The sequence below is a fragment of the Diospyros lotus genome, chromosome 7 (assembly GCF_014633365.1).
Source record: "Diospyros lotus cultivar Yz01 chromosome 7, ASM1463336v1, whole genome shotgun sequence".
NCBI lineage: Eukaryota > Viridiplantae > Streptophyta > Magnoliopsida > Ericales > Ebenaceae > Diospyros > Diospyros lotus.
The window spans coordinates 18124913-18151624 of NC_068344.1; the positions used below are offsets into that span (position 1 = coordinate 18124913).

The 26712-nt window shown below is 38.6% G+C and overlaps 1 protein-coding gene across 5 annotated transcripts; it reads left to right on the forward strand.

Moving 5' to 3' along the window:
- Positions 1–265: 265 nt before the first annotated feature.
- Positions 266–26712, forward strand: LOC127807004 (protein ACCELERATED CELL DEATH 6-like). Of its 5 annotated transcripts, none has more exons than XM_052344661.1 (8): positions 266–1049; positions 1322–1843; positions 3175–3312; positions 3598–3687; positions 13499–13552; positions 13696–14135; positions 14373–14433; positions 25925–26712. In XM_052344661.1, exons 1-8 carry the CDS (start codon positions 608–610, stop codon positions 26476–26478), a joined length of 2301 nt encoding a protein of 766 aa, XP_052200621.1. In that variant the 5' UTR covers positions 266–607; the 3' UTR covers positions 26479–26712. The 5 variants fall into 5 exon arrangements, with proteins under 5 accessions (XP_052200621.1, XP_052200620.1, XP_052200623.1 ...); XM_052344660.1 differs by having other exon boundaries at positions 268–1049; positions 14373–14571; positions 26063–26712; XM_052344662.1 differs by lacking the exons at positions 266–1049; positions 1322–1843; positions 3175–3312; ... (2 more) ...; positions 13696–14135; positions 14373–14433 and adding exons at positions 21359–21860; positions 22129–22650; positions 23590–23727; ... (1 more) ...; positions 24946–24999; positions 25174–25613 and having other exon boundaries at positions 25864–26712.

Here is a 26712-nt window from a genome sequence, read left to right on the forward strand (position 1 = left end):
AAGAGGAGGGGGAAATAAAAGAGAATGAGTGAGGATAGTTTAAAAATGAGTGTAAAATGGTCTGTTTGTACAAGAAGTTAGCAACAGAGGGCTTTTTGCATTTTTGATATGTCAAAAATGTCTATGTCCCAATTTTATAACAAGGCTTCAATCGTGCAGAGAGTAAACTTATTGAATTGAACTTTTTGATCAAGTCAATATGGAACAAATTAACCTTACTTTTTGATCAACACAAAAATGGTTGCTTTCGACTGTTGTGGGTAGTGATTAAACTGCTTGCTCTAAGAATACATAATAAAACAAAGGGTACGTGATTCATGTGGTGGTTGTGGAAGAATCTCTATACATACTTAATACAGCTTGCAGATATCAAATCCCCATCGCTGACGAAGCAAGCTTTTGCTTTCTGATGACCAAATTAGCCCACCAAGCTATATGTAACAAGATATCGTCCAATCGATCTCGGAAAAGAGGCCTTCACTGACTACTTTTGCAAAGCTACTTTGACGATACTGATTCCTCATTCGGATCGGTATGTGTGTGTGTGTGTGTGTGTGTGTGTGTGTTGAAGGTTTGAGAGATTAGTTTTGGGAACATTAATTCATCAATGGCAACCTCAAGCTCTTTCTCCTCGTCAATGTTAACCTCGGCGAGCTCTTTCTCCTCCGACGTGTACCCGTATCCCGTCGATGTCAACGTGGAGGACTTCGTTCACATCAAGCTGTCCGGAACGAACTACTTCGTATGGCGAAAGATGATGCTCGATTTTCTCGAGAGGCAGTATCTGATCGGCTTCATCAACGGCATGATCAAACCGCCGCCGGCGTTGATCGCCGTCGACGAACAATCCGATTGCCGCGGCAAGGAGATTGAGAATCCTGACCACATTTCCTGGAAAAGATCTGACGAACTGGTACAGAAATGGTTACGGAGCACGATCCAAGACGATATGCTCCGCACTAATGTGGCGCACCTTAAAACCGCTTTCGCTATCTGGCGGGTTTTGGAGGATACATTTTTTAATCCTTTCGCCGATTTTATGGATTATGGTAAGGTGAAAGATGGTGATTTTGGGGCCAATAATGTACAGCGATGATGGACTGCATGGGCATGGGCATGGGCCAAATCAAAAGGGTGGAATTACGATCCACTCCTACCCCTTAATTTGTTTCGTGTGAGGCAAAAAGCAGAGCACTCCTCGCCTGCCCATCGCAGTCTACCACGAAAAACATGATTCTTCTAACATAAATGAAATTTTTATTTGTACAAATAGAAATTTTATAAATTAATAATTACTTATTTGGATATATTTTGTACGTAGAGCTGATGATGGGAGAAACAAGCCGTAGAGAAGCAGGGATCAATCTAAGCCATTACTTCCCATTGTACCAAGCGGTGCAAGAGGGCGACTGGGAGCGTGTGAAGAAATTCCTAGAAGAAGAACCCGATGCAATCAAGGCCCGAATCAATACGTCCTTACAAACGCCACTACTGGTAGCGGTGAAGTCCCCGCACAGGAACAAAGTTGTGAAGGGGCTCTTGGAGAGGATGTCGGAAGAGGATCTGGAGCAGTTTGAACACGGGACAGACGCGACAGTCTTACACAAGGCAGTGGCTGCTGGGAATATAGAGGCAGCAAAGATGTTGGTGAACAAGAACCCTCGCTTGCCTTATATCTGTGGTGATTCCGGCGTTGTACCTCTACGTACAGCTGCTCGTAGGGCCAATAGAGAGATGGTATCTTACTTATGGAGTGTCACCAAAGAAGACATTGATCCTAGGCCCTTCATCGATAAATTAGGCTTCAAGCTCATCGACTCTCTAATTATCGGTGGACTTTATGGTATGTCTTTTTTCTTTGTTCCTCTCCATTCACTCCTACACAAGTATCAGTTATTTGTGGACAAAAGCTTTCAAAGAAAATAAAAGTTATCATCCCTAGGTTTATCCTAATTGCAAAGTCCTCCTTACATTTTAATAATGGCAATGACCTCGTTAACCGTTATAAAAGAGTAAAATGATCTATTTGCTTAATTTCTCTCTCATCTCTCTTATGATTTGAGAAAAAATTAAAAAAAAAAAAAATCGATGATACTTGACCATTGCTGGCCACCCACCATTGATTGCATTCCAATATTTAACTATGATTAACTAACAATAAAAAAGGAAACTAAATTAATAAGCATAAATGAAAGTTAGACACCTAGATCTAAGTTCCCTGAAACCCAAATATTGATATCTTTATTCTTTCATGGACAAACCAATGTCTGGTTCCCTCCAAGTTAGAAGCCTTACATATATAGAGAGAGAAATAGATGGATAAATAGATAGCTAAAAGAGAGAGACGTGATAGGAAAGAAAATGCACCTGTTGTTGGTTGGTGATGAGGATTCCAAATTTCTTCCCCATCACATGAAACATCGTTAATGGGGTGAAGAAGTCCCATCCTCTTTGAATGATGGCATGATATCTAATTTCCTCTCTATTACCAATGGCCAATCATTTGAAGACCATTGGTGATAAAAGAAAGAAATAGATGTGTGAGAGAAAAGAAAAAAAAAAAAGGATGAGGTGGAAAAAAATAAGAGAAAATATCTTAAAATATAGGAATTAAATGGTCATTTTACTTTCTCTGTTAAGTGTAAGGAAGTTGCATATTATTTTCGAAAACATAGAGATGGTTGGTCTCTTTTTGCCAAATTTCATGGGTGTCTTATGAAATGGACTTTAAAAAAATGATTGCCGTATCTCGTTAGATTTGGCAATGGTTGAACTTAAATAATTAAGATTCACCAATATAGGTAAAGGTAAACGTGAGAACTTGGTTTAGTCATTGGTGTTGGTCAACAATGGAGGGAGGGAAAGAGAGAGAGAGAGTTTGAAAAGACATAATAAAATAGTCATTTTACCTTCCAAGAATTTAAAAAATAGAAGGAGCTCAAGTGCAAAGTGTAATTTATTCTTTGCAAATTTGGTCCCCTGTCCTTTAGCAAATATGCCCCACACATCAAAACCAAGTGTGAAAACTACTCCTAGTAGGAAGTGAGGCGGCCATCGTGATATCTTCATTTCCTTATCATTTAGTTTTATATTATTTAAATTACAAGTGGTAATTAATGCAAGTTTTGATAATTATGTCTAAGTGATGGTTGGAAATTGGAATTGTTGTTACAGACATTGCTTTAACATTGATTCGGAGACATCCAGATTTAGCTGTTAGGGATTCGCGTCTTCTCGACAAAATGGCGCTCAAGTCTTCTGCCTTCCCAAGCGGACTAGCCCTCAACTTCTACCAGCGCTTCATCTACTCCTGTTAGTCTCACAATTCCTTCCATCACTCTTTTCGTACTTAGTAAAACAAATAAATACAATAACAACAACATCAATGCTAACACATGATGATCAACAATGATGCTAGGAATTATGGACAAGGTGGTAAAGTTGGTACTTCATGCATGCTAGCAAGCAATTTTTCATTTCCACCTTAATTCAAATCATAATCTGTAATACGTCAGGGTGGGGTTTATTTGTATTCTTATGGTTATATATTTTTTTTTCTTTTTTGCTTATTATGTTATTTTGCCATTTAACATTTAGATGTTCCTACCAAGTTGGAGAACTCAGAGAAGTTGGAGAAGCAACAATGTGGAGGAGACATAGAAAGTCCTGCCCAGTGCTCTACTCCCGGTTCGTCAAGTTGTCACTTAATAATTTTAATTTTTGTTTCATGGGAGAATAATATATTTTTATATAATTTATTTATGAATTAAATTACTTTTTAGTCTCAACTGTACTTGTTTTCTATAATCCGAGATATGAAATTATTTAGAATCTCATAGACATAGGTGTGTAGTGTTTTAAAAACTTTCACATCTAATGTACGCAATAAAAAATAGACATAATGAAGTTTGGACAATTCATTAAAGTTACCTCTTGAATAATACAAATTTGATTTAAGAGAAACTTCACAAGATAATCTTATTCTCCCCAAGTGTGAAGCCAATCTAGCTTCTAAAACCCCTTGAAATTGCCTTTTGTGTTAGCTGAAAGCTACAAAGCTACGTCTAGGCATGTAGTTCTCCTTAGTTTCAAAAGCCAAAGCTCATCTCTTGAGTAATTTGAGAAGAAGCAAAAGAAGAAGAAACCAAGAAAAAGGAAGAGCAATCTGTAATTCAAGAATATTTTCATCTTCTTCTTCTTTAATCTCTTAATTTATATGCTAAAGTGGAAAATAAGTGCTGCAAAACCATATAGCTTGAGCGATTGACAAGTGACATAGGAGCTAGTAGACATTCCACTAACTCTTGAATCTTTCAGGCACAATCTGCCAAATAGAAACTGTTGACAATTTTTAACATCTAAAAAACTATTGACAATTTATGAAATGAGTTGACAATTTGGTATTTGTTGCCGAAAGGTCCTTACTCAATTCATACAAATTTGGCATTAATTCTTAATGACAATTAGACTCTCCATTAATTCTTAATGGCATCTGTTGTTACACGGTTATAACAATAAATTTGTAAAAGGGGAAACTGCTGATGGATGACCCTCGTGTGGCTGATTCGAGCGATGTATGACTCTCGTGTGGTGTATATGAGAGATGGATGACTCACTCAGGGGATGAATGACTCATTCGGGCTATGGGTTACATGTGGATTGTCCAAACGATGAGTAATTATCGGGAGAGATGGGTGAGTCTCCCGGGGTGGAGTGACAATGATGGATGAGTCTCCCAGGGGGTCACGACAGTAATAGATGAGTCTCTCAGGGGTCACGACAGCGATGGGTGAGTCCCTTGGCTAGTTTGAGAGCGATGGATGAGTCTCTCGGGGGTTACGGCAGTGATGGGTGACTTGCTGGAAAGAAAATCAATTAGGGGCGTGGGTGAGAATCCCCGCGTGAACCCTCCGATGCTTAAGTTAGTCCCTCGCAGAAGTTAAATGCTTGAAGACAAAAAGTAAGTACGAGAGTGAGAGCTTGCATACCAAATGAGGGAAAATACCCCCTATTTATAGCGATGGGAGGGGCATCCATGTGTCGTGTGACCCGTTTTTCTCAGCGAGCATATCGGAGGCGGTTTTGACCAAGTCTTGTGGGTTATAGGCGCGAGGGTGCAAGGCCAATCGCGCACACGAGCATATGTGGGTGCGCGCACATTAGGCACCACCGAGTGACCTCTCTCAGGGGTGGGGGGTGAAAGCCCCCCCATATCTTTAGCCACGTTGTTGCGTGGCAGCGTGGCAGAGGGGGGAGCGGCCACATTATGTGGCCGCTTTCGTGCAACCTGGGGGGCCCCTCTTGGCCGCATGAAGCGGCCATGCATGGGGGTCCCCTCATAATTGAATGAAGCAGCCAGTTAGGTTGCATGGAGCAGCTAGCTGGCTGCATGATCTTCTGCCATGTGGTAGCTCCTAGGGCTGCCACGTGGTTTTTTTCTTCTTAGACTTTAGTAGGCATAACAATTGCTCCCTACTCTTTCTGTCGGGTCTCCTAGGAGGAAAAGTATTTTGCCTGCAACACTGCCCTATTTTTAAGAGACTATTTTTCCTTTTTTATTTTGTAGCAATCTCATTCTTCATGTCTTTCGTAGTTGTCTTTGACATTCTGCTCCCTATGTGCCTCTATAAAGTAGGCTTGAGCTTCTCATTTGACCATTGTTTCGACAAGTCTTCAACGTTGTTTGTAGCTCTGGTATTTTCATATTTTGACTTCTCATAAGTGCTAATGGCTTCGAGAAGATGCAGTAAAGTCTTTGCATGACGTGCTGAAGCTCATGCCTTGGCAACAGTAGTCCATGCATTTAGTTCTTCATCTTCTAGGAGTATAGACCCGATTTCTTCATACGCTCCTAGTTCTCGAGGTAGCGGGGGCTCGAAAAGATCTTCAAATCAAGTCCAGAGTGATTATGCTGCCATTTGGCTCATATATTTATCTATATTTTGCCCAGAGCTAAATTGGCATATCAAGGAATTTTCTCCAAATCCAAGGGTGTTCATGATGATTGTCTCTCCATTTTTTGGTTTATTGAAATACTTGCAAAATGATGAATATGACATCTCTTCTTGTAAGGCAACAGCTATTGCACCTTTAGGACGCCAGGCGAAGTAGCGTAAGTCACTTGCGAGGACGCTGAAATTATGGTCCCTCGATGTATTGCTGGATAACGGTCTTATGCCTTCCTGTTGTCAAGCTGCTTGTGAGGCAATGGGATGTTCTTACCTCCTCATCACCAGGTTGTGAGCGAGGCAATGAGCCATTTTGTTACAATGGCGTGGCTCCCTAGTTTCACATGTACATGCTTGCTAGTATTGTGAGCGTAGTGTCTGTGTTTGTAATATTTTATTCTTGCGGTTCGGTATAACACCTACGTCCGTGATTAGAAAGAACGTACATCTTTTGTTTTTGCGGTTCAGTGTAGCACCTACGTCCGCAATTAGTTTTGGTTTTTTCTTGTTGCCGGGGTATGAGCAGGGCAACAGACATGTTGTTTTCACCTTGTGGTCGGGCCGTTAGGGAGACAACGGGTCTTTCTGTTTTTACCTCATTGTCGAGCTAATAGTAAGGTAATGGGCCTTAAGTCACCAGGTGAAGCGGTGTAGGTCGCTCACGAGGCAACAAATATTATGGCTCATTTATATCGGACTTTTTACAGGACAGTAATTTTTTTTTCACCCCATTGTCAGGCCATGTGCAGGACAATGTCTTATTTTCCCCCTATTGTCGGACTATACACGGGACAATGGGCTTGTTATCTCCCTCATTGTTGAGCGATAAGCAGGACAATGGGCTTTTAGCTTTCACTTCGTTATCGGGCTATACGCGGGGCAATGAGCTTTTCGTTTTCACTTCCTTGCCGGGCTGTGAGCAGGGCAACGGGTTTTTAGTTTTCTCCCCGTTGCCGGGCTATGCGCAGGACAATGAACCTTTAGCTTTCACCTCGTTGTCGGGCTATGAGCGACAATGTCTTATTTTTCCCCTATTGTCGGACTACGCGTGGGACAATGGGCTTGTTATCTCCCTCATTGCCGAGCTATAAGTAAGGCAACAGGCTTTTAACTTTCTCCCAATTGCTGGGCCAGCGCAAGGCAACGGGTATTCGTTTGAAGATGAACCTTGATGGAATTTGGTGGTTAATAGTAGACGCCATAATGATAATTTATTCACAGAAATGAGTACAAGCATTTTGATGTGGTTCAGCTAAATGTGCCTACGACCACAATACAATTTTAGACTCACATTATTACGATTCAAAAAAAGGGAATAATACAACTTAATCTTACATAGTTTGTTTGGCAATTGATAAAGTCTCTTTACTTTGTTTCCCTTTTGTAGATGCAACATAGCACGTGCGGGCCTTCCATTGATCCCCTCGGACTTGTCCCACTCCTTGGGGTGTAGGAAATTTCATCAACAGATAGTAGGAAGAGACTACGGCTCTTATGTCGTTGAGCAAGGGACGACCAAAAATTAGATTGTATACAGTTGATGAGGTTTTAACCACTATATGCAGGCCTGACATGTTGTTCTCTGAGGATCAGAGCCCAACGTGACTAGCAACTGAATTGAACCAGCCACCGAGATAGGCTCCCCAGAGAAACTATATAAAGGGGAAGAGATATTTTTCAATCGATCTTGTGAAATGTGCATTTGCTCGAAGCAATTCCAATAAATAAGGTTAACTGAGCTACCGCTGTCTACTAAAATTCTCTCAATTGGGTACTTTGCAATGACAGCTAAGATTACCATCAGGTCATCATGTGGAATGATTATATCTCCTATGTCGGCAGGTGTGAACATAATGGGTTCTTCATTTTCTCTAACCTCCATTACCGAATTGACCTGGTAGGCCAAACGGGCATAGGCTTTTTGGGAAGATGAGCTATCACCAACCAAGGTTTCACCTCCCGAAATGACATGTACAACCTGATGTGTTGGGTCATTATCTAGAGGGAGATTTTTTCTATAGTCGCTTCCTCTCTCTTGCTGTCTTGGATTATGTATTTCTTGTGTTTCAGGCCTCTTTTCCCTTCTTTGTGGCTCCCTATTGTTTTTCTCTTCTTCTCGTACATATCTTTGTAAGTGCCCTTCCCGGATAAGCATCTCAATTTGATTTTTCAACTCCCTACATTGATCAGTGGAATGACCACGAGTCCTATGGTATCGACAGTACTCATCCTGATTCTTTCCTATAGGTCGATCCACCTTTTTTGGAAGTCTGATTAGGCTTGATCCTTCTATGGCTGCCAATATGGTAGATCGAGGTTGGGTGAGTCGGGTATAGTGATTGAACTGGGGCTTGACATCATCCAGTCTTCGAGTCCTCTCTTGTCCCCGATTAAGATCTTCTTCAATATCTCGCTCATTTCTTTTCCGCTCCCTGTCTTCATCCTTTGCCACAGTCCTCATAATTACTTCTGTATGGTGTATATATTTATTGGCCTTGACGAACAAATCTGCCAAGGATTTTGGTGGGTCTAGAGATAGGGATTCTTAGAAGGAAGTCAGTCGCACCCCTTGGAACATGGCAGACACTGCCATCTCAATCGGTAGGTTATGAATCTCAAGCATAGCGTTCCAAAATCTGTCCATATAATGGCGAAGGGTCTCTTTGCTCCCCTGTCGAATGCTAAGAAGGTATGTCGCGTCTTTCTTCCTCTGGCTGTTAATAATGAATGCTTTGATAAATTCTGTCTTTAGCTGCCCAAATGAGGAAATGGATGCTTCGAGTAAACCATTAAACCAAGCCCGAGTATGCTCAACTAGGGTTAACAGGAAAGCCCTACACATTATCTCATCGTCCCATCCATGGAGCATTATCAAAGACTCGTAGTTCTGTATGTGATCGTAAGGATCATCCTTGCCAGAGTAAGGAGTTATTTGGGGCATCTTAAACTTCCTTGGCAAGGGATTTTCCATTACTTCGGCCACAAATGGCAACCTCCCTCGTGATTGCTCTTCTGAAACTGGTAATAATTTATTTCGCTGCAGCACTTGCTCAATCATTTTCTTCATGTCACCTGTTTCTCAAGCACTAAATGTCGTAGGGTTGTCATTAAGCTCATCATTCTACTTGGTTACGGGTTTAGAGGAATTTCGATCTCCTTCCATGGGAATGCTAGCCACCGTTTTAGAATATCTTCCCTTTTGAGGGCTTTGTCTTTTTGTCTTTCGATGATTAATTCCTCATTGATTTCCTCGATGGGAAGAAGTTTGGCTATGAGCCCTTCTTAAGGGAGATATTGGTTGATTGTTTCGAGAAGGGATAGGTTGAGCATGAGTTTCAGGGGTCGCTTCCCGATAAGAGTCATTCCCTGGTACCTCCTAATGAGCCCTATGGGATGGAGCTGTTTCAGGAATAAACTTTCTCAATGTGGTTGGGATTTACCCGTGGGGAACTAAGCTTTACAAAATTCCAGCCATTTTGCGAAGAGCTTGCACCTCTTCATCATGTTGTTGTCGTAAGGACTCATACTCAGCCCAAGGAACTACCGATGGGATATGTATACCTGAGTAGGGTCCTGAAAGTGTGGTGGTAAGGGGCGGCACCTAAAGTTGAACCCCCAATGGATGAGAAGGCCCTGGAAGGGGTGGCTGCTGATGAGTGAGGGATGGGTGACCCTCACAATGGGATTGATGGATGAGGGGTGGTTGGCCCCCATGGATGAGGGGTGGTTAGCCCCCATGGATGAGGGGTAGCTGATCTTCATGAGTAGATTGATGTTGTTCTTCCACCCGAGAGAGGGTATCTTGTTAAGGTGATTGTCCACCACGAGAAAGAGTTTGTCGACCGTTTCAAGTTTGTGCCATGGTGAATGAAGGTTTCTTGGCCTTTTGTTCATTTTCTCACAGACGACGCCAATTGTTCTTACACGGTTACAATAATAAATTTGTAAAAGGGGAAACTGCTGATGGATGACCCTCGTGTGACTGATCCGAGCGATGGATGACTCTCGTGTGGTATATCTGAGCGATGGATGACTCACTCGGGGGATGGATGACTCATTCGGGCCATGGGTGACGTGTGGATTGTCCAAATGATGAGTAATTATCGGGAGAGATGGGTGAGTCTCCCGAGGTGGAGTGACAGCGATGGATGAGTCTCCCAGGGGGTCACGACAGCGATGGATGAGTCTCTCAAGGGTCACGGCAGCGATGGATGAGTCTCTCGAGGGTCACAGTAGCGATGGGTGAGTCCCTTCGCTAGTTTGAGAACGATGGATGAATCTCTCGGGGGTCACGGCAGCGATGGGTGACCTATTGGAAAGAAAATCGATTAGGGGAGCGGGTGAGAATCCTCGCGTGGACCCTCCGATGCTTAAGTTAGTCCCTCGCAGAAGTGAAATGCTTGAAGACAAAAAGTAAATACGAGAGTGAGGTTGCATACCAAATGAGGGAAAATACCCCTATTTATAGCGATGGGAGGGGCATCTATGTGTCGTGTGACCCATTTTTCTCGGCAGGCATATCAGAGGCGATTTTGACCAAGTCTTGCGGGTTATCGGCGCGAGGGTGCATGGCTAAGCGCTCACACGAGCATATGCGGGTGCGCACGCATTAGGCACCATCGAGTGACCTCTCTCGGGGGTGTGAGAATACCCCTGAGAGAGGTCTCTCGGGGTTGGAGCCCTCTTAGCCACGTTGTTGCGTGACTAATACCCCCGAGAGAGGTCTCTCGGGGGTGGGGGGTGAAGGTTCCCCCATATCTTTAGCCACGCTGCTGCGTGGCAGAGAGGGGAGCGGCCACATTGTGTGGCTGCTTCCGTGCAACCTGGGGGGGGGGGGGGCTCTTGGCCACATGAAACGGCCATGCATGGGGGTCCCCTCCTAATTGCATGAAGCAGCCAGCTAGGCTGCATGGAACAGCTAGCCGGCTGCATGATCTTCTGCCACGTGGCAGCTCCTAGGGCTGCCACGTGGTTCTTTTTCTTCTTAGACTTTAGTAGGCATAACAGCATTGAAAACACAACACAAGCCCCACAATTATTATTTCGGTCGCTTTGTTTTTAGGTGTAAGACTTTCTAGATTCACCACTAAATAGCAATAAAGAAACATCCAACTTTTTTTTATGTCAATCTAACTCTTCAATCTATTTTAAGAATCTCTTCATCTTCTCAAAATACCTTAACAATCTTGAGTGACGTCTAACAGTATATCAAGATAATCTAAAAAACAATAAATTTAATTCAAAGTGAACCAATTTCGTTGACAATTATCATGCAATTCAATTATTTCATCACTAATATCTCCACCAAGTAAGAGCTATGAACTAATCAAACTCACTAACTCAATACTATGTGATAGATTTTAGTTGATATGACAAGATGATATATTGAAAATGCCTTTCCAATCATTCATGCTTTGGCTAAAAACTTCTATCACATACCAACATAAGATCACGTAGGACATTCACCTCATATGGAAGGTAATGAATCATATATTTGCAAACACTTGCCTTCATATATCAATCGATGAGATCACACAGTGAACATTTTCACTATGCAATTGGATGGTATGCATCACCAGCAAATCTCACACACACCAATACATAAGAAAATTGTGTTACTTCAATTTAAAGGATAGTTACACAATCGCAACTGATAATAAATTATTAATCCTTTTATGCATTTGATTTGTTATCAACATCACGTTCAATGTAGGGGTGTGCAAATAGTTGGTTCGGTTACCGAATCGACCAAAGTCCACTAACTGAATTAACCGAATCGAGAGAAAAAATCGAGATGAACTAACCAATTAACCCAAATAACATAACTAACCGATAATTGAAAAAATAGATAGTAAACTGTATAAATTGAATCAAAAATTGAAATCTGAACTAGCAGATCGACAAAACAAAAAACTAAAAATTGAAAACCGATAGAGAAGGTTCTAAAAATAGAAGAAAAACTGCACCAACTCCATCAAACTAACATTTGTACACCCCTAAAATTGGAAACAAAAACAAAAAGAGACATAACAATATATAACAAAAATTATTGAATGAAACATAACAACATATATATATATATATAGGATACAATTGAGCGTGGAGAAAATTAAATTTAGTGGCTTAGTAATCTGTAACATGCTGATGGCTATCCTAAATTGAGAGAACCTGATGAATTTAACACCATGTATAACATAAACTATTGAATGGCGGTTCCCAAAAGCAATTGAATTCTCAATTCGAGACCTACTGGAATCTTTGTAGTTAACTACCAGCTTATTGCACGTACAAAATAACAAAAGAACCAACCAATAGCAATATGATGGTAATGCTCACCGAAGCATAATTCTTTCCCTGGCACCTTTTAGTCTACGTCTCTCAAAATCAAGATCACACATTGCAGCATTGATTTCAAGTTCAAGTGCAAAAACCTTAGCCCAAGCTTCTTCCCGAGCTGCCTGCTACCAACATCAAGAAAGAAACCTCAGTTCATTTTGAAGGAGCTTGAAAAATGTCTAAAAGAATTTCAATGCCTCGAATGCTAAGTGTCCTGACCTCCACCATCTTAAGATAAGATAATCAATATTTATCTAGTAATTACAATTCAACTCACTCCTGGACGGGCTAAATAATGGGAGAATCAACTAATTCTCACGATAGGCTTGGTTATTTTTATCATTGTCCTAATCAAGAAAGATATAAAAAGATCTCAAGCAATAAGTTAAATGTACGAAATTCATTACAATTCTCATAATTTTCATTTATCTGAATCTCTTATTGAATTAAACATTAGAGTGGCTTTATCTTGGCCGAGTCCTGGAGTAGTTATTTTTCTCTTGTTTTATGTCCATGCAAGCAATTCAATTGGCCATCGATCTTTGTGTCATCACTAATAATCGCAGGGGTTTAGCTGCATAGAACCGCTGTGCTATAGGGTTTGATTGAATGGGGAGGCAGAGCTAGTTGCAACTCCATGGACGTTGGAGGCAAAAAAGTGGGGCAGGGAGGTAAAAAAGAGATGTGAGGTGAGAAAGAGAGCAAAAAATCAGATCCAGAAAGTCCACCAAAATTCATCAATTAAATGGTCTTGCATAAGAAATTGAAGAGATTGGAAGGAAAACTGAATATTGCCTTTGATTTCTAACAGAAAAAGGATTGGGGTTCACCATCTCTGTCCCTGCTCCTTCCTCTTAGGCCAATCTTTCCCTGTCTTATATCCCTCTTTCTCCACTCTACCTCCCTCTCCTTCACTCCCGTCAATGACGGTTCGATGAGGTTCAGTTGTAGAACCCTTGATGGCAGGCGGTAGCTGGCTGGCTGGCAGGCAATGCTGACCAATCGCCACCTGTTTATTTTTTAAATAAATATATACATTAAAATCATTATTTGTATGTATATTTGGTAATTAAAATATTTTTGGAAAATATAATTTTATTATAATAAACTATATTTTTTTGAAAATATTTTTGTATATGCGTGCATGTAGTAGTCTGTTGGGTAGATTTTGATGACAGTTCCCTGACTTGAATATGTTTATTTTTCCTGTACAGTTAAGCTGAGAATGAGATTGCAGGCAATGTTATGGAAGGTTGCTGAAATATTTGGTAATAATCCGCATGAAGATAAGAAAATCTTTAAGATTTTGTTTGGATTTTGGAATTTAGAAATTTAAATTCTAAATTCACATATAAATACACACACACGCACACATTTTATATTGTAAAGTTGTAAATTTGATCACTGTCAGTGCCGCAAATCAAGCGTGTTCGAGAGAAGAAACAAGAAAATCAGTATGCTGTTGAGCTTGTCAAGCTTCTTTGCACGGAAGTGGGGAAGCTGGATCACTTGAAAGCTTTCGACATGCTTAAGGTGCCACTAGCCACGTCAGCGTGCGTGGGTATCCGAGAAGTCGTCGAAGAAATTCTGCACACGATTCCAGGTTCAACTCGTCTAAGATTAGAAGACAAATCTGTCTTCCAACTGGCAGTTTTGTACCGTCGCGAACAAGTCTTCAACCTCATCTACCAGTATGTGGGATCAACATTTACACAATTATCGCAGTCGGATATAATGGGAAACAATGGCCTCCACATGGCTGGATATTTGTATCCTCAACAGCTACTCAACCTGCGATCTGGTGCTGCTGGGGCAGCCTTTCAAATGCAACTCGAATTACAATGGTTTAAGGTACTTCTTCTCCTCAGTTGCAAAAATGTGTTTTCTATAATTGGATCAAACAAATCACATGCAAATCAAGCAAAAAGACAGAATAATCTAAATTGTATTCACAATATATAACTTATTAATCAATAAATGACATATATGACTGAATCTTGTCAACTTAGGGGTGTTACACAATATGATTATGCTGAGTGTGAAGTCTTTAATTTTGATCTAATCCCAAAATCACTGGATCTTGTACAGGAGGTTGAAAAATTTGTTCTACCACAAGCCAAAGAAGAGAGAAATTATCTCGGACAAACACCTGCAGAGGCCTTCACCGAAACACACAAGATCTTGGTGAAAGAAGGAGAGCAGTGGATGAAAGATGCTGCCAATTCATGCACAATTGTAGCTGCGCTTGTGGCCACCGTCGCCTTTGCAGCTGCCATCACTGTGCCAGGTGGAAACAACGGTGTCACTGGGCAACCACTTTTCTCCAAAGAAACAGCCTTTGCAATCTTTGCCATCGCTGATGCCCTGGCTCTTTTCTCCTCCACTTCCTCTTTGTTAATGTTCTTGTCTATTCTCACTTCTCGTTATGCCGAAGAGGATTTTCTATATGCATTGCCCAATAGACTAATCATCGGCCTTATAACCCTCTTCCTCTCCATATTATCCATGATGGCAGCCTTTGTCTCCACTCTTTATCTTGTTTTTGCAGCTAAAGACACGTGGATTCTCATTCCTGTAGTCGTATTGGCCTGTCTACCTGTTACTTTGTTTGTATCATTGCAATTTCCCCTTCTCATTGATATGATCAAATCCACATATGGTCCAGGAATTTTTGGTAAGCAAAGCAACCGTTTCATCACATAGACAAAGTTGAAGGCTTTAGAGAGTATTGATGTGTGTAATAACTTGGTATATGTTGAACCCTTTTTAAGTATTGGGGCACTCTCAAATGTTAAAATATATTGGGGTTGTATTCTTATTGTCAATGGAGTGCTCAATAAATTCCGTAGAGTTATGGAGATGTGAAAATTTTACTCATGCTGATAGTTGAAAGAATATTCAATATTGACAACTAAATAGAACTCTTATTTGCTCCGTTGTACTCATTTTGCACATATCATGTTAGAAGAATAACCTGTGATGCTAGGTTGCCACGTGATTCCAGTGCCTTTACCATTGTTGGGGGTCTTTCATGGAAATTTGTCCTGGGAATACAATGGAGTTGGATTTTCTATAAGGGATTATATGCCATTCTTATTATGAACCATCTTCGACTAGATAAGGGTCCACTTAGGAATCGAACTCCATTAACTCTTTTTTGGTTGTACTCGAACAACTCTTTTTTGGTTGTTAGTTTAACTTGGCCTATTTTGATTCCAATTTTGATTCCAATGTTTAGGGGTGGTTCAAAGTTCACTTAGTATATGAAAATTAATCTAGTCTCAAATTAGTCAGACTTCAATTTAGTTCTCAATTCACTTATAGGCGTCAATTGGTTTTCGGTTCGGTACGAAACGCGTCTAAGATCGAAAACTAATTACAATTAATATAATATTATTATTTGTTAATAATATGGATGTAATATATATAATATGTTAAATTTAAAAAAATTAAATAGGTAATGTAATATATGCATACTTTTTTTGGAGTGTTATATAGAAATATAAAAAAAATATTTATGACCAGACCATTCCAGTCTTAAATCTAACAGTTTTAAGAATCTTAATCTCAATCTGATTTGGTTTATGACTGATCTGGACCAAATGAACACCCATCTCAATTCATGAATATTAAATATTTTATATTTATATTTAATTAAAATTTTAAATATTAACCTAGTAAAAAAGAAAGTAGATTTTATTATGAATAAATTTAAGTTAATTGACTTGGACTCCTTTTCTTAAACCATTTTCTTATCTTTTAATTTTATATCCATCCAATGTTTGTTTTTTCAATTGAATATATATGTATTGCTTGTGCATTAAGAAAAAAAGGGGTGAAAACCAATCACTTCACTCTCTCTCCCTCTCTCATCTCTTCATTCATTCATTCAGTCGTTTAGTCTCTCTCTATATATATCTTTCTTTATCTTATATTTAAAAAAAAAATCAAATTTCTCTTTAATTTTATAACATTTTATCTCATTTTAAGTGTTCGACAATTATTAATTTAAGTATTTTTTAGTTGGCTCGCAATAAGTTAGAATTTACATCAGTAGATCGTGGGTTCGATTCCTCTATTTTTTAATTTTTTATTTTAAGAAATTTTTTTTAAAAAATAAAAAAAATTTATTTTTAAAAATCTCAAAACAGACAATAAAAAATATAAAATTTAAAATAAATTTAAAATTTTAAAAAAAAATACAAAGATAACGTCATCTTAGTTTAACATGTACAAAACCTTTTACTCCAATAATATAACCAAAACTTTATTAAAGTTACATATTTAAGATAACCACGATCAAAATCAAGTCAATGCACGTGATACCTAAGGTTTGACAAAACGACGGAGACACCCTTAACGTATAAGAATGGCATGCAAACGTCTCTATCCTAAGATTAAATAGATCATACATCACTTTCCCCCTTCTGTAAATGAATGACAGTCAATTTTTTACTAATACCAAAAATACCCGTCTTCTCTTTCTCTCCCCCACACATCTTTCTTCTTCTTCTTCTTATATAATTATATAGAGATAAAAATATAAAAAAGTAAAAACGAAATGATAACACTACTAGCCAACCATCACCAGCGAAAAGGGAACCCCATCTAGGTTAATCGAAGCGTCCATTAAAATCGAATGAGCCTAAATCTGGGCCCTTTGGGTTTGAAAAAGGAATCCAAAGAAAGAGAAGCATTCCTTACTATAATGGATAAATTCTAACTGTCGCGAACTTTTCCTCCCCCTTCTTTATTCTCTTGTTGTTGTCGGACAACGAATCAAAGAGTTCATCTTTGCAGATTGAAAATCAAAACTCACTAAGGTAGCTAGAGAAGATAAAGGTAGACATCACTGGGCAAGAGCGGTTGGCGTCGACAAAGAGAATTGATTGATTTTCGTAGGAAGAGGAGGGGGAAATAAAAAAGAATGAGTGAGGATATATAGTTTAAAAATGAGTGTAAAATGGTCTGTTTGTACGAGTAGAAGTAAGCAATAGAGAGGTTTTTGTCATTTTTGATATCTCAAAAATGTCGATGTCCCAATTTTATAACAAGGCTTCAATCGTGCAGAGAGTAAATTTATTGAAACGAACTTTTTGATCAAATCATTATGGAACAAATTAACCTTGCTTTTTTTTGTTGGCTAGGTCACATATAAACCTTGTATTATAGGGCTTGATCAACACAAAAATGGTTGCTGTTGACTGCTGTTGTGGTTGGTGATTAAACTGCTTGCTCTAAGACTAAGAACACATAATAATACAAAGGGTGCGTGCGTGATTCATGTGGTAGTTGTGGAAGAATCTCTATGCATACATAATACAGCTTGTAGAAATCACATCCCCATTGCTGGCGAAGGAAAGCGGAGGAAGCTTTCGCTTCCGCTCTCTGATGGACCAAATTAGCCCACGCAGGGATAGGCATGTGCCTAGGGTCTCAAAATGATCAAAGCCATTAAAATGAAATAATTATTTTAATTTTATTATTAAAATAAAATTAATAAATTTTTAATTTTTTATTAAGGAATTGGGCCCTAAATTAATAATAATGACCTAAGGCCCCAACCCCTTGAGCCGAACCTGAGCCCACCAAGCTATATTAATGCTATTTGGCCATTCTTAATTAGAGATGACAATTGTAACTGAAATCGTGGGGAATCGAACCGGTCAACGAGGTTAAAAATCGTTTGATTGGGTAATGATTTGGTTTGGAGAAAAATCGAGCACTGTTTCAATGGGTATGGTTTGATTATAGTTTTCACTAAATCTAAACCAAAACCCAAATCAAAACCGAACCAAATGTATGAGTAAGCGAACCAAACTGAATTGAATATACATATATATAATAGATATTTTTTTATTTAATATATTATATATACACATAATATATATATTGACTAATGTATTTTTTTACAAGTATTTTAACTAATGCATTACAAATATATAAAATATTTAACATTTATAAAGTAATTAACAAATAAAAATAAAACCTAATATTAAATTTTTTTATTTTTATCAATCAAATAATTATATCCAAAAAGTTTGAAGTTAATTTGTAACTTTATGAAAGAAAAAAAAATAACTTTATTAGAGTTTGTCTTTATTTGTTGTGGAGTTATCAAAATTTTTTATAAATGCTATTTGCAAGAGTTTGTTTTTATTTGTTGATATGAACCAAACTAAAAAAATTATGGTTAAAACTAAAACCAAACTAAAACCGAATAGTTTGCTTATAGTTTTAAATTTTTAAAACCAATGGGTAATGGTTTGGTTTTAGTTTTAGTAATTTAAGTTTGGTTTGGTTATGGTTTTGAAAAAAACTGAAACCAAACCGAACCATTGCTAACCCTACCCTTAATGCCATTCTCGAGATATCGCGATATCTTGACCCCAAAATATCGCTATATGAAGACTGATCCAAAACCCATTATTTCAAATTTTGCCTCCTCTATCTCTCACTTGCTATCTGGTGTGACTTTTCCTCTCTCTCTCTCTCTCTCTCTCTCTCTTTATATATATATATATATATATTTTCTCTCATTCCGGCTGTCGCTGTCTCTCCCTTTCAGCAACCCTTGGGTCGTTCCGAATGATACTCATGACAGTGGGGGGCTCGACAACGGTGCTCGTGGTGGTGGCAGGGCGAGGAGGGTGGAGGGCGATGAACAGTACTCTCTCTCTCTCTCTCTCTCAAGCACGCACACACACACACACACCCACTATCGCCCAAACTTCACCCATTCTCTCTCTCTCTCACACCCTCAACCTTGAAGGAGGAACACGTCGTCGCCGCCACCGTTGCCCCACACTCAACCGATCTCAGCCTCGAGAGAGAAACCCACCACCGTTGTCACCCGTAGTCTCCATTGCTTCGATCTACAATGAGGTAAGTCTATCCCACAATTATTTTCAGCACAACCATCATATATATGTATATACGTATTTTTGGGATTTGGGTGAAATTTTAAGCTTAGATCTACAGAGTTTTGACCATTTGATCTTGCTGGTTTTTGGGTATATTGGTCGATGGGCCATTGGGTGTCAAGTGATTGCCTCTGATCGCCAAAAACCACAAGCCACGGTACCCGGTGGCAACTAGCAGTGCATTTTTAAGTTTGGTCAAAAATTAAAATTCAGATCTACTAAAATTCAATCGTTAAATCTGTGCCATTTTCTTTTTTGTACGTTAAAAGTGAACAATGGCTTGCTACAGCCTACAGCCTTTGAGACTCATCTGCTTTTGGTTTTACTATGATAACCTTGTTGTTTCTTACACAAAAAATATTTAGCTTTTCGTAGCTTGAAAAAAAGTTGGAATCTATAAAAATTAAACTATAAAATATAAAAATTTAAAATATTCTAAATTTTTTAATATTTTAAAATCTTCAATAAATTATAAAAATAATTGACATAATTTAAATTTTATTTAATATAAATTTAAAAATATATATATACATTAATAAATATTCAAATTCAAATAAAATTAACAATATCTATTTACCATTCAATTCTTAAATAACCTTAATAATTTCAATTCAACAAATACAAATCAATTCAATTTTAACCTTCACAATATTCAAAGATCACAAATTCAATACAAATTCATAATTAAATATCATATTCAATATCAACATCCACAATATAAACTAAAATAATTATAAAATAATGCATATATATGTACGAAAGTCACAACCACCGCCACCAACGCTGCCGACAACCATCACCAGTCGAAGATTCCTATGATCAGAGTCTACCATTAGAAACATCAAGTCAAGAGAGTTAACATACAAAAAAATGGCCTAGATTTAATAGTTGAATTTTAGTAGATATGAGTTTTAATTTTCAGCCAAACTTAAAAATGCACTGCCAGTCGCCACAAGCCACTATGGTCGGTGGTTTTCTGCGATCAGAGGCAACCATTTGACACCCAAGGACCTATCGACCAATATATCCAAAAATTAGTAAGACCCAATAGTCAAAACTTTGTAGATCTAAGCTTAAAGTTTCGGCCAAACCCAAAAAATGTGTATATATATACGTATATATGATGGATATGCTGAAAATTATTGTGGGAGAGACTTACGTCTTTGTAGATGGGAGCAATGGAGACGACGAGTGACAATAGTGGCGGGTTTCTCTCTCAAGGCCGAGGTCGGTCGGGTGTGGGCAATGGTGGTGCAAGCAGTGATGGCGATGATGGTGCGTTCCTCCCTCAAGGTCGAGAGTGAGAGAGAGAGAGAGAAAACATTGTCGTCAAGCCCCCCATTGTCACGAGCACCGTCAAGAACAACTGGAGGGCTGTCGAAAGGGAGAGATAGTGATGGCCAGAACGGGAGGAAATAAAGAGAAAAAGAAAGAGAGAGTAAAGGTCACACGAGAGAGCATAGAGTGAGAGATTGAGACCTCTGGTGTGAGAGAGAGAGGAAGCACTAGTTGAGGTTATTTTTGTAAATTTGCACTATAGGTAAATTGGTAATTTGATGAAGGGTGGCCGAATAACATTAGGGAAATTCTATTCGCAGCCATATTTTTGCTCTTCGCAACCATTAAAAATTCAGATTTTTTTTCCAGTCATGTGATAACTCTCTATAGTTAAATTTTTTCAAAAATACCCTCTTTTATCACATCTCCAAAATACATCAACAAATAAAATCACGGCAGATACATACATTCATTAATACATAGACACACACACACACATACATATATATATATATGTATATATATACATATATTTATATTTGTGTATGCGGTGCATATGTGACTGTTAATGTATGTATTTGTGTTATTCTACTATTATATTTTCGTCTATTTTTTCATTTTCAACTGCATTGGATCTGATATTTTTTATTGTATTGTCTTCGTTATGAATAGTGGGTGTGGGTATTTGATTGAGAGAGAAAGTGGGTATGAGGGTAAAAATGAGTTTTCAAAAGAGAGTGCTTTAGGTATATTAAAATATGACTGCGAAGAGCAAAAACGTGACTGTGAATAGAAGTTTCCACGACATTACTCATATGGGAAGATATCGTCCAATCAATCTAGAAAAAGAGGCCTTAAGTGAGTATACTTTTGCAAAGCTACTTTGACGATGCTGATTCCTCTTTCGGATTGGTATATATGTGTGTGTTGAAGGTTTGAGAGATTAGTTTTGGGAACATTAATTCATCAATGGCAACCTCAAGCTCTTTGTCCTTTGAAGTGTTCCCGTGTCCCGTCTATGTCAACGTGGAGGACTCCGTTCACATCAAGCTGTCCAGACCGAACTACTTCATATGGCGAAAGATGATGTCCGATTTTCTCGAGAGGCAGTATCTGATCGGCTTCATCAACGGCATGATCAAACGGCCGCCAGCGTTGATTGCCGTCGACGAACAATCCGCTTGCCGCGGCAAGGAGATTGAGAATCCTGACCACATTTCCTGGAAAAGAACTGACGAACTGGTACAGAAATGGTTGCGGATCACAATCCAAGACGATATTCTCCGCATTGTGGCGGACCTTAAAACCGCTTATGCTATCTGGCGTGTTTTGGAGGATACATTTATTAATCCTTCCGCCGATTATATGGAATATGGTAAGGTGAAATATGGTGATTTTGGGGCCAATAATGGTGAGCGATGATGGACTGCATGGGCACGGGCCAAATCGAAAGGGGAATTACGTTCCACTTCTACCCCTTAATTTGTTTCGTGAGAGACAAAAAGCAGAGCACTCCTCGCCGGCCCGTCGCAGTCTACCTCAAAAAAACATGATTCTTCTAATATAAATGAAATTTTTAATTAGTTGTACAAATAGAATTTTTAAAATTAATAATTATTTATTTGGATATGTTTTGTACGCAGAACTGATGCTGGGAGAAACAAGCTGTAGAGAAGCAGGGATCAATATAGGCCATTACTTCCCATTGTACCAAGCGGTGCAAGAGGGCGACTGGGAGCGTGTGAAGAAATTCCTAGAAAAAGAACCCGATGCAATCAAGGCCCGAATCAATACGGCCTTACAAACGCCACTTATGGTAGCGGTGAAGTCCCCGCACAGGAACAAAGTTGTGAAGGGGCTCTTAGACAGGATGTCGAAAGAGGATCTGGAGCAGTTTGAACACAAGAAAGAGAAGACAGTCTTGCACAAGGCAGTGGGTGTTGGGAATATAAAGGCAGCCAAGATGTTGGTGAACAAGAACGATCGCTTGCCTTACATCTGTGGTGATTCCGGCGTTGTACCTCTACGTACAGCTGCTCGTAGGGCCAACAGAGAGATGGTATCATACTTATTGAGTGTCACCAAAGAAGACATTGATCCTAGGCCCTTCCTCCATAAATTAGGCTTCAAGCTCATCGACTCTCTAATTATCGGTGGACTTTATGGTATGTCTTTTTTCTTTGTTCCTCTCCATTCACTCCTACACACAAGTATCAGTTATTTGTGGACAAAAGCTTTTGGAAAAAATAAAAGTTATCATCCCTAGGTTTATCCTAATTGCAAAGTCCTCCTTACATTTTAATAATGGCAATGACCTCATTAACCATTATAGAAGAGTAAAATGATCAATTTGTTTTATTTCTCTCTCATCTCTCTTGTGATTTGAGAAAAAACTAAAAAATACTATAGGAAAAAGGGGTATTGGCGATAAAATTTTTCCGACGGTAATAATATCATTACCGACAGTTTTTAAATTGCCAAAAATTTTCAACGATTTATCAAAATTGCTAGGAATTCTTATTTTTACCGGCGGTTCAACAAAACCATCGGAAAATTTTTTTCCCAGCTGTTAAAAACCGTCGGTAATATTTTCCAATAGAGGTATTTTTGGCAGATAAAATTACCGCCAATAAAATTTTTACTGGTGGTTTTTTTACTTTTTTCGGTAATTTTTTAATCGCCCGAAAAAATCAAATCTCTTGTAGTGAAAGAAAAAAAACAATGATGCTTGACAATTGCTGTCCACCCACCATTGATTGCATTCAAATATTTAACTATGATTAACTAACAATAAAAAATGAAACTAACATAAATGAAAGCTAGATACCTAGATCTGGCTTCCCTAAAACCCAGATTTTGATATCTTTATTCTTTCATGGACGAACCCAATATCTAATTCCCTCTAAGTTAGAACCCTAATATGTATATATATATATATATCAAAACCAAGTGTGGAAACTAGCTACTAGCCACTCCTTGTAGGAAGTGAGGCAGCGATCGTGTTATCTTCATTTCCTTATCATTTAGTTTTACATTATTTAAATTACAAGTGGTACTTAATTTAAGTCTTAAGTGATGGTTGTAAATTGGAATTGTCATTACAGACATTGCTTTAATGTTGATTCGAAGACATCCGGAGTTAGCTGTCATGGATTCAGGTCTTCTCGACAGCATGGCGCTCAAGCCTTCTGCCTTCCAAAGTGGACTAGCCTTCAACTTCTGCCAGCGCTTCATCTACTCTCGTTAGTGTCTTCCTTCCTTCCATCACTCTTCTCGTACTTAGTAAAACACATAAATACAATAACAACAACAACATCAATGCTATCACATAATAATCAACAATGATGCTTGGAATTATGGACAAGGTGGTAAAGTTGGTACTTCATGCTAGCAAGCGATTTTTGATTTCCACCTTAATTCAAATCATAATCTGTAATACGTCAGGGTGGGGTTTATTTGTATTCTCATGCTTATACATTTTTTTTTCTTTTTTGCTTATTATATTCTTCTGCCATTTTACATTTAGATGTTCCTATCAAGTTGGAGAACTCAGAGAAATTGGAGAAGCAACAATGTGGAGGAGACATAGAAAGTCTTGCCCAATGCTCTACTCCCGGTTCGTCAAGTTGTCACTTAATAATTTTAATTTTCATTTCATGGGAGAATAATATATTTTTATATAATTTATTTATGAATTAAATTACTTTTTAGTCTGAATTGTACTTGTTTTTTGTAATTTGGGATATGAATTATTTGGAATCTCATATGGGTGTGTAGGGTCTTCAAAACTTTCACATCTAATGTACGCAACAAAAAATATACGTAATGAAAGTTTGGATAGCAATACGCAATAACCATTCAAAGAAATTGAACAATTCATTAAAGTTATCACTTGAATAATCAAAATTTGATTTAAGAGAAACTTCACAAGATGACTTTATACTTCTCAAGTGTGAAGGGCCTAATTGATCCACATCAATCTAGCTTTTAAAACCTCTTGAAGTTCCCTTTTGTGCTAGCTGAAAGCTACAAAGGTACGTCTAGGCTTGTAGTTATTCTTAGTTTCAAAAACCAAAGCTTTGATTTCTAACAAAAAAGGGATTGGGGTTCACCATCTCTGTCCCTCCTTCTTCCTCTTAGGCCAATCTTTCCCTCTCTCGTATCCCTCTTTCTCCCCTCTACCTCCCTCTCCTTCACTCCCGTCAATGACGGTTCGATGAGGGTTCAGTTGTAGAACCCTCGATGGCAGGTGGTAGCTGGCTGGCTTGCTGGCAATGCTGACCAACCGCCACCAGTTAACTAAATATATATATATTAAAATCATTATTTGTATGTATATTTGGTAATTAAAATATTTTTGGAAAATATAAATCTATTATAATAAATTATATTTTTGTAGTCTGTTGGGTACATTTTGATGACAGTTCGCTGACTTTAATATATTTATTTTTCCTGTACAGTTAAGTTGAGAATGAGATTGCAGGCAATGGTATGGAAGGTTGCTGAAATATTTGGTAATAATCCGCATGAAGATAAGAAAATCTTTAAGATTTTGTTTGGATTTGGGTTCGATCTATATAATTTCTTTCTAGATTCATAATATTAATGCATCAAAATTAAACGCAGGACACACACACACACACACACACACGTATATCTTGTGATGTTGAAAATTTGATCACTGTCAGTACCACAAATCAAGCGTGTTCGAGAGAAGAAACAAGAAAATCAGGATGCTGTTGATCTTGTCAAGTTTCTTTGCACGGAAGTGGGGAAGCTGGATCACTTGAAAGCTAAAGACATGCTTAAGGTGCCACTATCCACGGCAGCGTGCGCGGGTATCCGAGAAGTCGTCGAAGAAATTCTGCACACGATTCCAGGTTCAACTCATCTAAGATCAGCAAAGAAATCTGTCTTCCATCTTGCAGTTTTGTACCGTCGCGAACAAGTCTTCAACCTCATCTACCAGCACGTGGGATCAACATTTAGAATCTTATCGCATACGGATATGATGGGAAACAATGGCCTCCACATGGCTGGATATTTGTATCCTCAACAGCTACTCAATCTGCGATCTGGTGCTGCTGGGGCAGCCTTACAAATGCAACTCGAATTACAATGGTTTAAGGTACTTGTTCTCCTAAATTGCAAAAATGTGTTCTCTATAATTGGATAAAACAAATCACATGCAAATCAAGCAAAAAGACAGAATAATCTAAATCGTATTCACAATCCCAAAGACGGATGTATAACTTATTAATAAATAAATGACATATATAGCTGAATCTTGTCAACTTAGGGGTGTTACACAATATGATTATGCTGAGTGTGAGGTCTTTAATTTTGATCTAATCCCAAAATCACTGGATCTTGTATAGGAGGTGGAAAAATTTGTTCTACCACAAGCCAAAGAAGCGAGAAATTATCTCGGAAAAACACCTGCAGAGGCCTTCACCGAGACACACAAGATCTTGGTGAAAGAAGGAGAGCAGTGGATGAAAGATGCCGCCAATTCATGCACAATTGTAGCTGCGCTTGTGGCCACCGTCGCCTTTGCAGCTGCCATCACTGTGCCAGGTGGAAACAACGGTGTCACTGGGCAACCACTTTTCTCCAAAGAAACAGCCTTTGCAATCTTTGCCATCGCTGATGCCCTTGCTCTTTTCTCCTCCTCTTCCTCCTTGTTAATGTTCTTGTCTATTCTCACTTCTCGTTATGCCGAAGAGGATTTTCTATATGCATTGCCCAATAGACTAATCATCGGCCTTATAACTCTCTTCCTCTCCATATTATCCATGATGGCAGCCTTTGTCTCCACTCTTTATCTTGTTTTTGCAGCTAAAGACACGTGGATTCTCATTCCTGTAGTCGTATTGGCCTGTCTACCTGTTACTTTGTTTGTATCATTGCAATTTCCCCTTCTCATTGATATGATCATATCCACATATGGTCCAGGAATTTTTGGTAAGCAAAGCAACCGTTACATCACATAGACAAAGTTGAAGGCTTTAGGAGTATTAATGTGTGTAATAATAATTAAACTTGGTCTGTGTTGAACCCTTTTTAAGTATTGGGGTACTCTCAAATGTTTGGTCTTGGTAAAATATATTGGGGTCGTATTCTTATTGTCAATGGAGTGCTCAATAAACTCCATAGAGTTATGGAGACCTGAAAATTGTACTCATGTTGATAGTTGAAAGAATATTGATAACTAAATAGAACTCTTA